This window comes from Salmo salar, chromosome 11 (assembly GCF_965601325.2).
Source record: "Salmo salar chromosome 11, fSalSal1, whole genome shotgun sequence".
In the NCBI taxonomy this organism is placed as follows: domain Eukaryota; kingdom Metazoa; phylum Chordata; class Actinopteri; order Salmoniformes; family Salmonidae; genus Salmo; species Salmo salar.
In genome coordinates, this window is record NC_138301.1 from 18,100,714 (window position 1) to 18,114,265 (window position 13,552).

The following is a 13,552-nucleotide window of genomic DNA, read 5'->3' on the forward strand; positions in this document are numbered from 1 at the left end:
AATCTGTCAAATCTAATGTCTCAGCTGGCTGTGGGACAGCTGCCTATATTGTGTTTATGATCCTATACTGCATGATTCTACACATAGTGTACGGAAACTGGCTTATGGACTCAGAGGCCCCATTCACTCAACGGCTTCAGTGGGCCATGGTGGGAACTATAACGTGGCTAAAACACTGCTGCATAGGGTCTCAAGGCCAGGGCAACCCTGGTGTCTAGGACAGTTTATGAATTCATAAAGCCACACAGCAATATATTTAGCAACATGACTTTACAAGGGAGACTGTTATGCAGTATTATTTTTGTTTACACATTTCATAAACTGTGCCTGGCATCACTTTCATGTGCCCTTGAGAAGTTAGTTAGTGCAGAGTCGAGTGGAGCAGACCATGCCAGGGGGAAGAGCGATGATGATGAGAGCATTTAATTAGCTGGATAATAACAGATCATCTCCCTCTACTCACTCTACCATGAAGGTCTTGTTGTTATAAAACAGGAAAACAACACGTTAAAAATAAACTATCAAGCTGGTGCTCTTACCTGCGGCTGGCTCCTACGTGCTCGTCGTCATAAAAGTCCATCAGAATGGACATAATGGGGCAGGCCTAAGTCTCATGTAGTCACCATACATTGATGAACTAAGGCTTTCACCCCCCCACCCCCACCCCCCCCCCACACACACACATACAATTTGAACTGAATGAAAAAACTTTGGAGGGTTGAGATTAGACAAAACACTAGACAGTATAGACTGCTATTGGCAGCACAAGCATTAGATAAGCAGTTATATAATTAGCATCCACTAGTCAAGTAATTAAAACATCAATGGGGCTGGGTCTGTAACAAGACAGTGGTGTGGTCCTCTCTTCCTAGCTCTTGCTCCTCCTATAGTCAGCATTCAAACACTTCACTCCAGCCAGTACAATTGACTAGCCTATTAAGTTCCTGTATAGTGTCCATAAATAGGATTGTGAGATCTACTATAGATCATGTTCAGTGGAAGAAATGCAATTAAGATCAGAATCCTAGCATTCTTTGATGTGTTGTAGGCCTAAACTAAGAATAATACATGCCTTGATATGCCACTACGTTACAAACTGTAAAATATCTTAATAAATAACAGCTCATGTCAGAACAAGGCTGTTTGGAAATTCAGCATTATCAGATGAAACTGCCTGACACTCAAAGCCTGTCTACACCACCCCTCCTCTGTATCTGAAAAGAAAACACATACCGGTTACCGTTTTACCAGCTGAAAATCATATGTTCTCACAGTAAGGGTGCAGCAAGGATTTTACACATCTGGGTTGTTGGTAGGGGGCAATTCCACGGTAACAGAGTGATGCTGAGACTCAAATTTTTCACTTTGAAATGTATGTCAAACAAAAACCTTTGGTTGCAAAGTTACACAAACCATACAACTCTATGCACAAGGACTACTTTGAACAATTAACAGAAAACTTTACAAAAACACGTTTACTTGAAGAACAGTGCAGTTAAAGTTTGGTAACAGTGATGCTTTGTTTTCTAATTCCGTTATCAAAAGATGAGGAACAGTCATATCATCAGCTGCATTTTGACAAGGGCAGAGGCTAGTGCTATTATATTAGAAAATCCTCACCATCAAAACTGACAAAATTATGTTGACCGTCTTCGAAAAACAAATCCACAACAAGTGGAATACTTGTGTAGTACATACAGCGTAATACCTGATAAGCCTAGTTGCTTCTACAGGTAGTTCTCCTGGAAAAGGAATAGGCTATTCTACATGTCGTTTCATAACCATCACACTTGGGGTCTCTCACTACACCAACGTCAGTTTTGCATCTCAGCAGACAGACCCTACAGGGGTATAGACAATAGATCCTTCTGGAACAGTACCTGACAACATTACCTTGGCCTGTCTGTCGGAAAAGCCAGCATGTGTAAGGTTGAAGGCCTGTGTTGCCTAGTGATTAAACTCTCGTGGGGACTGTCTGCTCTCTTTTATTACTCCCCCCTCACATTTCACCACAGTACTAAACAAAAATCCAGTCTTCTGAACCAGAATACTTCTAACTCACCCACCCTTCACATGGATGTGATACAATTTCAGCATATCATCATGTTCATGTTTGAGAATGCAACATTTTTAAACCATGTTACAGAACAATCTGCCTGGCTACCAGCTCCTCCAACATGTGCTCAGTGCCCATTGCAACAACAACAAAAAAGGGGGGGGGGAGAGACAGAGGCAACAGTATTTTCCTGCTTGGGAATGCCATCCCTAATTTACAACCAAGATCAAAATAAACTCCAATTAACAGGAGACAGTGGTAATCTGTTTAATTAGCCAACAGCAGTCAGTTGCTGTGAGGAAACAGTCTTCAGTTTCCTGTTATTTTAATTTGGTCAGCTCTGGAACATTGTTTATCATAAAATCCAAAAACACTGCATTGTTGAATGTGATGACAACTGCATACAAGAAACTACTTTCAGAAATTAAAAGACCATTTCTGAATACACAAATCACTGTCCAATTATTATATGGAGGTTTTTCAAGCTTGCCAATTGGCATGTTCCTTTGCTGTACGACACTGCTTACTGGCATATTTTATGACCACTAGCTGAACTGAAACAGAAAAGCTCCTATGGAATGGCAGGCAGGCACCCACAACACTGAACAGACCGAACCTTACAACAGGAAGTGTGGAGAGAGGAAGTAACCTGTTTAAGGGACTACGGAATTTCATAACAGAATTGTAAATGTGCAGCACTACTTTGCATACTTGCATAAGGTTTTGGCTGTGCTCTAACTAAACTACTATGATATTGTCTGACGTAGTAAGCTTGAGTAAACAAATACCTGGCAACAGGTGATTAGTTAGTGTTTCAGAACAGGGAGTAGTAGACTGAGTTATGCAGAATGGGTGTTGGCAATGTTGAGAAATACTTCTGCACTTTTTCTCTCTCTCTCTCACACACACACACACACACACACACACACTTGTGCTTTTCCTGGGTCCTCCTCTCCTGCCAGCGCTGGAAGGGGAGGCATGTACATTCATAAACAGAATCACACTCTTACTTAACCTCACTGACATTGAATGTCTCAGGTTTCTTCCAATGAACCAGTGTGTTCCTAAAAAGCAGTAGGCTTCAAGGCACGTGGTGTACACTGACTGACTGCATAAGAATTCTTCCCATCCATCTCTGGACCACACACCATTTCTGTTGATGACAGGGACAAGAGTAGACTAGGGTAGAGATGACAGAGTTGTAAAAGTGTAGATGTTGCTTGGTGAGCAGAGAGTTGAATGAACCTGGTCTGGATTATTTCAAAACGTGCACTTGGGCACCTTCACACAGGCCCAGTTCAAAGGTGTGAGAGAACAGTGAAATATACACTGTGTACTTCTGCCGGTTTCAACGATCCATTCCCTGTTTGAATAAGTCCCCACATGATGGAACATGTACATCTGATCTGTAAGCTGAAAATGCCCCAGTTCTTCCATGGCCTGCATACTCACCAGACATGTCACCGATTCAGTATATTTGGGATGCCCTGGATGAACAGCATGTTCCAGTTCCCGCAACTTCGCACCACCGTTGAAGAGTAGGACAACATTCCACAATCAACAGCCTGATCATCTCAATGCGTAGGAGACAAATTGTGCTGCATGAGGTAAAAATGGTTGTCACACCGGACACTGACAGGTTATGATCCACACCCATACCTTTTTTTGTGACCAACAGATGCATATCTGTATTCCCAGTCCAGTGAAATCCATAGATTAGGGCCCAATTAATTTATTTAAATTTACGGATTTCCTTACACGAACTGTAACTCAGTAAAATCTTTGAAATTGTTGCATGTTGCGTTTATATTTTTGTTCAGTGTACTTGATGTAGGCTCTTTCGTTTCGGGTAAATAAATGGTTATGGCCAATTTGTACACCCATTTTATGGCACTGGAATGTTTTGTTAAAATCCCTTTATGGCATTGGAATGTTTTTTCATACTGGAAGCAGAGACATTGTAAATAAGAAATTGTTCTTAATTGACTTGCCTAATTAAATAAAAATGGGATCCACGTGTTCATCTGACTGGGGAAGATGATGATTAAGGGCTTCTTTGCCAACATCCAGAACGATCCCTTTCACAGAAAGGTTAGAGTTTAAAATATTGTAATAAATGTCATACTTGAAGACAGCATGCATCTTCCTTTCACCTACCCACATGCAGGCTACTGCACTTCTTCATCCAATGTAATCAAATGCTCAGTAAAGATTTTCATGTATTGTGCAGCTGCTGTCTGTCCGACTCACCCAGCCATTGATAAACACCTGAAAGAACTACACATCTAAAAGTGTTGGTCCCATGTTTCATGAGCTGAAATAAAGGATCCCAAAAAATCTGAATACGCACAAAACAAATTTTGTACACAAATGTACTTTATATCCCTTAGTGAGCATTTCTCCTTTGCCAAGACAATCCATCCACCTGACAGGTGTGACTTGTCAAGATCCTGATTAAACGGCATGATCATTACACAGGTGCAACTTGTGCTGGGGACAATAAAAGGGCACTCTAAAATGTGTAGTTCTGTCACAAAATACAATACCACAGATGTCTCAAGTTGAGGGAGTGTGTAATTGGCATTCTGACTGCAGGAATGTCCACCAGAGCGGTTGCCAGAGATTTTAAATGTTCATTTCTTTACCATAAGCCGCATCCAACATTATTTTAGAGAATCTGGCAGTAAATACTCATACTCAGATATGTCACCCATTGAGCAAGCTTGGGATGCTCTGGATTGACATGTATGACTGTGTTTGTGTTCCAGTTCCCGCCAATATCCAGCAACTTCACACAGCCATTGAAGAGGAGTGGGACAACAATCAACAGCCTGATCAACTGGAAGGAAATGTGTTGCGCTGCAAATGGTGGTCACGCCAGATACTAACTGGTTTTCTGATCCATGCCCCTATTTTTTTTAAAGCTATCTATTCCCAGTCATGTGAAATCCATAGATTAGGGACAAATGTATTTATTTCAATTGACCAATTTCCTTATATGAACTCAGTAAAAATATTTAATTGTTGCATGTAGCACTCATATTTTTGTTCAGTGTAGTCCTGCCGGTTTCAATGATCCATTCCCTGTTTGAGTATGTCCTCACATAACGGAACATGATCTGATCCACCACTTTCAATGGTAACAAATGCGTTTCAATAGTGAAAATACCCACATCACATAACTATTGAACCATTCCTTTAAATTGAACCTAGGTGGATAGATTGTAATTTAGACTTGTTCAAAGTTGTGTAGGCTATGATGGAACATAGGCTACAATGTTACTGGTGTTGGATATTGGAGAGGTAGGCTAAAAGAAAAAATACATTTTTAAAAACGTACCTTTTCTTTATTCTCATTTTCGGGAGGCGGTGACGTGGGAGATTTAACGTTCCCAACAGCTTGGGCAACGATACCGCTGCCAGGAGCAGAGTTGCTTTTCTCGATTGTTTCCACCTTTATCAGCCGGTGCTTTGGTGACACATACTTTATGTCCGGTGACCCCCCACAGCCCAGACCAGTTCCAAACGAAATATTTCCTCCCGTGTACGGATCTTCGAAGTCCAGTTCCTTTTGTAGTTTGTAAGCAGCAAGAATGTCCGGCTGTGCGGGGCTTGGATGTTGGTAGCCAGGCGTACCGGTCACAGCGGCGTGACAATGTCTGTAGTCCGGTTTCGGGGGCGCCGGAGGTGGTGCTTTGGTAGTTTTGAATCCTAGGTGTTCCCTGAACCATCTGGCCATGCTGCCAGTGCATTGCTCACAAGTCTATTTAAATATTTCGTTGCACCTTTCCGGACAATAACCTCTTTTCCTGAGCGTTGTATTTCTATAGGTCACCTCGACTGGCTTGTGAACTGTTTCTACAGCGCCTACTCTGTCCGTGGGTACTGCGCTGACCAAGAGAACACAGCCACATGGACTTTGAGCTCCGGCAACTAACACTTTCGCTCTGACAGCAGAGCGCTCTTGGCTGTGGCGAGTCCTCTCCGCTACATGGGAGAGCGCTTTTGCAAGCGTGGGATACGTTTCCCTGTCCTCATACCTGAGAACATCCACTGCCACCTACCGGACTGATGTTAATTTAGCCTACTAAATGCTTGGTTTTACTTGTAATATCCGTGAGGTCGTTACATTGTCCTTGTTTGTTTCCTAATAATATGCTGCAGCAGTGGATAACTCAGTCAAAAGTCCCGAGCCACTAACATGTGGGATTACAAATGTTTAAAAACGCGTGGAAAACTATTTAGTGGTAGATCTTGGTTGGGTCTTTTGCCCATTTAAAAGCCACAGAGAATTACAAAAAAAGTCCATACAGGCAGACCTGATTACTGTAGCATAATTGTTCCAAGGTGTAAACAGCAAGCATACCAAGAACTCCATACCTGTGCATTCCTACTTCCTGGTCACTTGTGTGCCAATACATGTGAAAAGTGACCCATCATACAGTGCCGACTAGTGTACAAATGAAGTGCAATACACAATGACAAACTAGACTACAACCACAGGGCCAAAAAGGTTCCTTCAATGATTAACATGGATGAGAATAATGTGAAGTACAGGGAGGCTGCCTTCATTCACTACCATGGGAGTTCCTTGTCTCTCTCCATCCCCATTGGATCAAGTGTCCATGTGTATGCAAGACCAAGGATTGTTCAATTACAGTACAGTTGGACTTAAGGGTAAAATGCCATACTCATGCAAACTGCTTTCATCTAGACTGCTTTCATCTCCCGATGGCCATTGAAGCCTGATCTGATTGCATTGCAAATTACCAGTGAGGAGAAAGGTTAGTGCAGGCACTACAGTCTCGCCACAAATCCTTCCCCTACAGCAAAGTTTATCTAGACTAGAGCATTGGGCTACGCTCCCACAAACAGAGGGGAAATTCTGTAATTAATATAATCTGTAAGAACCAGTATTTAATTGAAACTCCTAAACTTTCACAGTTTGGAAATTGCATTCTGTGTGTACTTGTCTGGAACTGCGTCGCCAAAGGATCACTGCCACCACCTCACTTTCCAACCAAGGTGGAGGAATTGAGGAGCAGACTGAAGTATAGGGGCAATTCAGCGTTACTTGGAGGACAATGGAATGAATGGAACTGCATTACCACAAAACAGGTAGAGGGATCGCTTTCTAAGTCTCCAAGGTCTGCTGCCCCATCAGAGAGACCTTGCAATCATGAGGTAAACTAACTGACTTTGCAATCAGAGAGCAGACAAGTCTCATTTCCTTTAGATGGCGACGCATCACAGCAACAGCCCACATTAGCAGAAGCCCAGGCAGTGTTTTTTTATGAAGCAATATTTAATAACTCCACACCCCCAGGCAAGGAGCACAATGTGCAGCTAGGAGTTGAACCCTGAAAAGGCCCCTGGGAGAGGCAGCAGCGCCATCCACTGAAGATCTATTTTTGTATTTTTCCCCCTTTGCTGAAATCTTGCCATACACTTTGAAGGCGGGTGGAGTAATTCCTTTTATCCCATCCGTTTCACTTTGATCACTCGTTTTTAGTTAAACACCCCCCCCCCCCCATGCATGAGTCTGCTGTGGATGCCAATGTGGTGCTTACCATGACAACATATCACATACATTAATCTTGCTTTTTAAAATCAAGACAAACTATTGAAAACTAAAGATTTATTTAAAAATAGTTTATAAAGTGCTAAAAACATGGGGTAAATCAATCGTGTCAACAGTGAGAGTTGGACAGTTTGTTAATATAGGCATAAGCCCTGGTAGATGTCAGCTCTGGGAGACAGCTGACCCTGAGTAGCTTGACGTTGTCATACTTCTGCTTGATTGACTGGAGAAAAAAAAAGGGTTCGAGTTAAACATTGCCGTGTGGCCCTACAGTACATCACTGGGCTAGAAGTCATCTAAAGGCTGGGCTCACCAACTGTTTCATGCTGCCATCACTCAAGCGCTCCAGCATCTTGGCAATGCATTGCATCACAGGTAGCAGAGAGACCTCTGTGTAGCCCGTGTAGTGCTGCAGGGCTGGGGTCTATGGAGCAAACGTTAAGTATCAATTCAGTGACAACTTCAACACTGTTCTGTTGACACATCACTCCATAACGGTACCTTTATCAGTAATCATAACCCAAAGAGATCTAATGATTATGGTTTAGAAGTGTCTAGTTTCATACACTTTCACATATGTCAAAATATTCATTGCTCATAACTGACCCATTCATAACCAGCAGAATCATGAAGGATACTGGATGATAAAGCAAGAGCTGCTGCAGCTGTCAGGGATGGTGGATAGTGAACTGAGGCATAGTCCAGAAGGGTCAGCTCCAGCAGGTATTTAGCCAGCCCATAACCAACAGGCTGAGGCTGGAAGATAAATGTACTGGCATGCAATATCATTTGTTGCTATGTGGCTCTGAATCAATGGTCACTTAAATAGCTGGTCAGCAAGTACAATTAAGGAATAAACAAAAAGGTTGTCAGCACAGGAAGTAGGAATGCACAGCATGAAGCAAATTGGGTGAGTTCACTTCAGGAGAGCTGAACAATGTGTATTACATTTTCAAATTCACCTTCCCAACCTTGGCGGCTCTCCTTAGAAAGTGAACTGGTGGTGGTCGTCCCAGTTCATAGTTCAAGGCTTTCAGAATGGTCATTTCCATCAAGCATATCTCAGCACAGGAGTAGGTGAAGTCTGTTATATGGGCAAAGTCCTTGACCACGGGAGGAGCGATTTCCTCGTACTTGGAAGCGATGAGCATCGCAGTGACACCAACCAGTTGCAGAGACTTCTTTGGCACTGGATAGTCCTGAGCAAAAGAGAAAATGGATACAAAAATAAATACAAAAAGTAAAACAAATGTATCCGACCATCAGAGGAAAAACAAGCCTTACCTGGAGAAAGCGGTCGATGATCCCAACAGTCATGTAGAGAGTCTCCTGGTGCAGTCTGAACTGCTTCTGGACCTGTACCAGGTAGTCAACTAGAATACTCCGCATGCTCCCAGTCACATCACAACCCTCCAGATAACATGGTTTTATAGCCATGGCAACCTGTCACACATTAAGAGAGGTGTCTGTGGCAAGACACAGGACCTTGACTAATAATGGTTAATGTAGTGAAAAAGGGAAACCAGTGTTGCCTCTTTATGACAAACCAAATAAAATCACATGAAATTGAATTAGGCTCAGAACAAACGAGAGATAGTTGAAATTAGTCCAAAACCTCCAGGTTCCTTAGATGAGCGTAAATGTCCTTCACATAGTCACTGCACAGCGAGGAGTTGCCCGCGTCTGCAGAGTCCACATCTGGGATGTTGAGCAGGGCATGTGAGAAGGCCTGTGGCACATTGAGCCCCTCATCCCGAGTGGCCTCTTGGCTGGGAGGCTCCTCAGGGGCAGCTGGAATGTGCTTGGCCTAAAGAACAACAAGATATAGAGAAGTGGATGGAATTCTCTGTGAAGCTGAACTACAGACAACGAGTGCACAACATCCAGAAGAGATGACAACTCTGATTTTAGCATATTGGATTAACATGAGACTTTTACAAAGAGTAGTGAGGTATATCTAACTACAGCCAAGCCCAGCTTCAACCTTCTCTCCTTAAAATCTCACCTGTCTGACCAGATCACAGTTGCCAGCCCCAGTGTTCTCCTTCGAAATAACATGGACTCTTTCAGTGGTGCTCTGCTTACGTTGAGCTGGTTTGACGTGAACAGCCGTCTGTTTCTCAGGAAAATAAAATGCAGATAATTATTCAAAAGTTGCACCAAAAACTGAACCACACCGTAATGAAAATGTATTAATAGAATTTTTATTACATTTGTTTTAATCCCTTTGGCGTTGTTCAGTTTGCTTGCTACATTTCCCAAAGGCACCCTGGACCTCAGGCCATATGAGATGACAGGTTTTCCTGGTAAGGAAACATTCTCCTCTGACTTGGTCTGGACCTCAATTCAACATTTAAAAACACAATTGTGAGTTTCAGTCCAACAGTAGCCCATCACTTGGCTTGTTATTAAGTATTTTTACAAATTCTAAAATAGCAATGTATATTTTGGGTTAAGATGTGGAAGACGAGGCATTCATATTCTTCAATAACCAATGGGCATAAATTAAGTGAAATGTCTACTGAACAGAAGGAAATATCCTAGTTCTTGAGAACCTAAGGCCATACATATGGGATAGAAATATCCCAGTGTGCCTTCACAGTAGCCAAATAAGAATGGTTGATTGCCTCAAGATGAGACTGCCACATGACAAATTACAACATTCTTGTACCCCAGTAAAACCAACGACAGTTCATTATTAGCCTAACCATAAATATCAAAGCATCAGTCATACCTTCACCTTTGGAACTGCAAATTTTTCCTGATAGGTAGGATTGGTTACCTTCACAGGCAATTTGGACCTCAAGTTGTAAGGCATTGAGACGACAGGTTTTGCAGTAATAATGGTCTCTTCTGGCCTTGTTTTTCTGGTTAGGGCCGCCTAAAACAGATCTATAGAATATGTATCCTTCTTCAGAACATAAAATACGCTGTACCTGCCCATCAACAACAAAGTTGATGGAAACCCATAGGCTAATCACTGACCTGGACTCAGGGGTAGACATAACGATATAGTAAATCTGTCTCCATTTGGTATGTATTAAAATTGTGAATGTCCATCTATTTCGTACAATGTTAAGTATTTGCAACATGTATGATATGTCACAAATTCTAATTTGTAGGGCTTAGTTAGCTAGGCTATGAATTAAACTTAAGGGTTAAGGTTAGTTAACATGCTAAGTAGTTGAAAAGTATCTAAATAGTAGTTGCTAATTAGCTAAAATGTTAACGTTGTCTGAGATTCGAACACGCAACCTTTGGGTTGCTAGACATTCCCACACACCCTCCTTACAATTTTTCCTTAAGTAAACTTGTCTTATGGAGCCATACCAAAATGTAACATAATAATTTGAGTGTCCCGGATTTACATTTACTATGGTACGTCTAGTCTATGACAGCAAACAATAGTAGCAAACTTCGCACTGGCAGTAGCCGACTGCAGCAAAATATGTGTATATATAAATCATTGACAGTGGCTTACCTGCGTTATTCTAGAAGCCACAAGGAACAATAACCCTGCAAAAGAACAAAGAGCGCTGTGTTTCAACGTCACTGAGATTCAATGACATTTACAGCTGCCATGTAGTGAGTTCACAGCAACAGCTGTGTTCAATGCCATTGATTAGAAATGGTCAGACTCATGCTAAATTCGTGTAACAATGTGGGAATTTACCGCATACGACTGGGAAAGATCCACTTGAACTGCCCTCCTACTGGTAATTACTAGTGGGAAACTCCTCTATAATCCTGATGCCGCGTTTAAGTACTAGTCGGAACTAGGAAACTCTAAAATGTTCAACTTGCTTACTGGTTGTAGTTATACACGTGCCGTGTTTAACCAGTCAGCAAGTCAGAAATTGAGTTTTTCTAGTTCGGACTAGCACATGAACGTGGCATGAGCTCCCACTTCTCCCCTATGCTGACCTCTGACATCACCTATTAAGGAAATTACCGCGATAATATCATTTTTGGCAGTTAAATGCAAAAACAAAACATTATTTATAAAAGGCAATCTATTAAAAAATATATGTTAACACTCATTTATTTACAAGCATGATAGCTGTACTTTTAGTTTTCTGGTTTATGCAGCTGGTTGGCCATTAGCCAATTGGCGTTTCTTCAATGAGTTCAAAGCACGCGAAGCATTTACGACTTCACAACTGGTAAATTCCCACCTCCTACTTCTTTACGAATGCAGCATAAATCCATAATAAAAAAACAATTATCTAGGGCTAGGCTACTTCAACTGCGCTTAGACAAGCAGCCCAATTCTGATCTTTCTTCCACTAATTTGTCTTTTGACATCAGATATTTTTCAGAGCTGATTTGACTGGTCAAATTTGGCAAATTAGTGAAAAAAATATGAGAATTGGGCTGCCTGTCTAAATGCATCCTTCTAGCTTTACACACAGGACCTGATGACAGAAAGGCATGTAGGACAACTTCCCGTTGCCCCTGACCTCTGGGCCCCTGGCTGCAGACCCATCATAACATAGTGGGCTAGTTTATGAAAATTAGATCATTAATATGATTCACACTTTCATAGAGTATATTTTAGAATTTCAGAGATATTTTCAGAGACCCCCTATAAATCTGTAAAAACATGTTTTTGATTGCCCTATCATTTCTACCACTGTACTTTTGAATTAGTCATAGGTTACCTGTAACACTTGAAATGTGTTATGAATGGGTTTGCATTTAGATGTTTTAAAAATTGATCAAAATTAAAATCAATGGTCTTGCAGTATTGTTTCATTATGACACACAGTTTATGCTTTTGTTATTAAGATCCTCTGTGAAGCCCCAGTGTTCACACAGATGTGAAGGTAAGTGGTTGGAGAAGTCAGAGGGAGATTACAGTACAGAGCCTGCTTTATGTTGATAGGCTTCATATCTCCTGCTACGAGAACACACAGGCATGCAGGCGCACACACACACACACACACACACACACACACACACACACACACACACACACACACACACACACACACACACACACACACACACTGAATATCAGACTGTTTTCCTACCTAGAGTACTTGGGTATTGTCGCTGGCATTTCAGTTTCAAGTCATGCAACAACATACTCTTATTTAGCAAACTGAGCTCTTTGAGAAACATCAATAATTCAAACATTTCTATATCAGGTCAACACTGAAGCCTACAAATCTCACTCCACCCTCCACTGGTCTGACTGCATTCATACAAACAAGAAATGAGTACTGGGTCAAATAAGGAACTGGCCATCAATATCTACCACTGCTAAGCCAACCCAGAGGCCACAAGGTCTTGACCAGTCTCAGTCAGCTGAGATCTGTAACCAGCTTTTGTTATGTAATACAGTAATGTAAGCTGCTTAGCAGATGCTTTTATCCAAAGTTAGTTACTGTGCAGTGAGTACTTACATGTGTACTATGTATTTGTGGTCCCAGTGGGATTTGAACCCATGACGTCTGCATAGCTAGCACCCCACTCTAAACATCAGTCATGGAGAGGGAGGGAGCATATGGACAGTCTATATTTTCCAGCTGTCCATATTCTCCATATTCTCTGTACAAAGTCTGCCTCAGCAATCAAGTCAGGCAACTGAGGCTATGAATATAAACGTGATATAAACCTGTGGTTCCAACTTCCAACCTAGCACAGCATACATAGAGAGATAAGAGTGTCATATGGGTGGCAGGTAGCCTAGTGGTTAGAGTGTTGGACTAGTAACCGAAAGGTTGCTAGATCGACATCCCCAAGCAGACAAGGTAAAAATCTGTCGTTCTGCCCCTGAACAAGGCAGTTAACCCACTGTTCCTAGGCCATCATTGAAAATAAGAATTTGTTCTTAACTGACTTGCCTAGTAAAATACATTTTAAAATTCTCTTTGTCTGCTGTTTCCCCAGTAAAGCATCAATATTGCAAT

At 41.8% G+C, this 13,552-nt stretch overlaps 2 protein-coding genes across 13 annotated transcripts in view; both read right to left on the minus strand.

Annotated features, from left to right (window-relative positions):
• LOC106562138 (SH2 domain-containing adapter protein F) overlaps nt 1-6,048 on the minus strand; it is a 118,485-nt gene extending 112,437 nt beyond the window's left edge. For all 6 annotated transcript variants that reach the window (XM_014126783.3, XM_014126778.3, XM_014126781.3 and 3 more), the window contains exon 1: nt 5,397-6,048. In XM_014126783.3, coding sequence (XP_013982258.1) covers nt 5,397-5,795 — 399 coding nt within the window. In that variant the 5' untranslated portion in view covers nt 5,796-6,048. The remainder of the gene's footprint in view (nt 1-5,396) is intronic.
• Nucleotides 6,049-7,679: 1,631 nt separating this feature from the next.
• Nucleotides 7,680-11,493, minus strand: LOC106562137 (G2/mitotic-specific cyclin-B1). Of its 7 annotated transcripts, none has more exons than XM_082957768.1 (11): nt 11,311-11,493; nt 11,119-11,153; nt 10,378-10,529; nt 9,849-9,977; nt 9,643-9,750; nt 9,253-9,444; nt 8,922-9,080; nt 8,600-8,836; nt 8,244-8,393; nt 7,951-8,061; nt 7,680-7,860 (listed from the first exon to the last, which is right to left on the minus strand). In XM_082957768.1, exons 3-11 carry the CDS (start codon nt 10,453-10,455, stop codon nt 7,747-7,749), a joined length of 1,278 nt encoding a protein of 425 aa, XP_082813894.1. In that variant the 5' UTR covers nt 10,456-10,529; nt 11,119-11,153; nt 11,311-11,493; the 3' UTR covers nt 7,680-7,746. The 7 variants fall into 7 exon arrangements, with proteins under 7 accessions (XP_082813894.1, XP_045545055.1, XP_013982246.3 ...); XM_045689099.2 differs by having other exon boundaries at nt 10,420-10,518; nt 11,311-11,492; XM_014126771.3 differs by having other exon boundaries at nt 10,372-10,518; nt 11,311-11,492.
• Between the last annotated feature and the right edge of the window lie 2,059 nt (nt 11,494-13,552).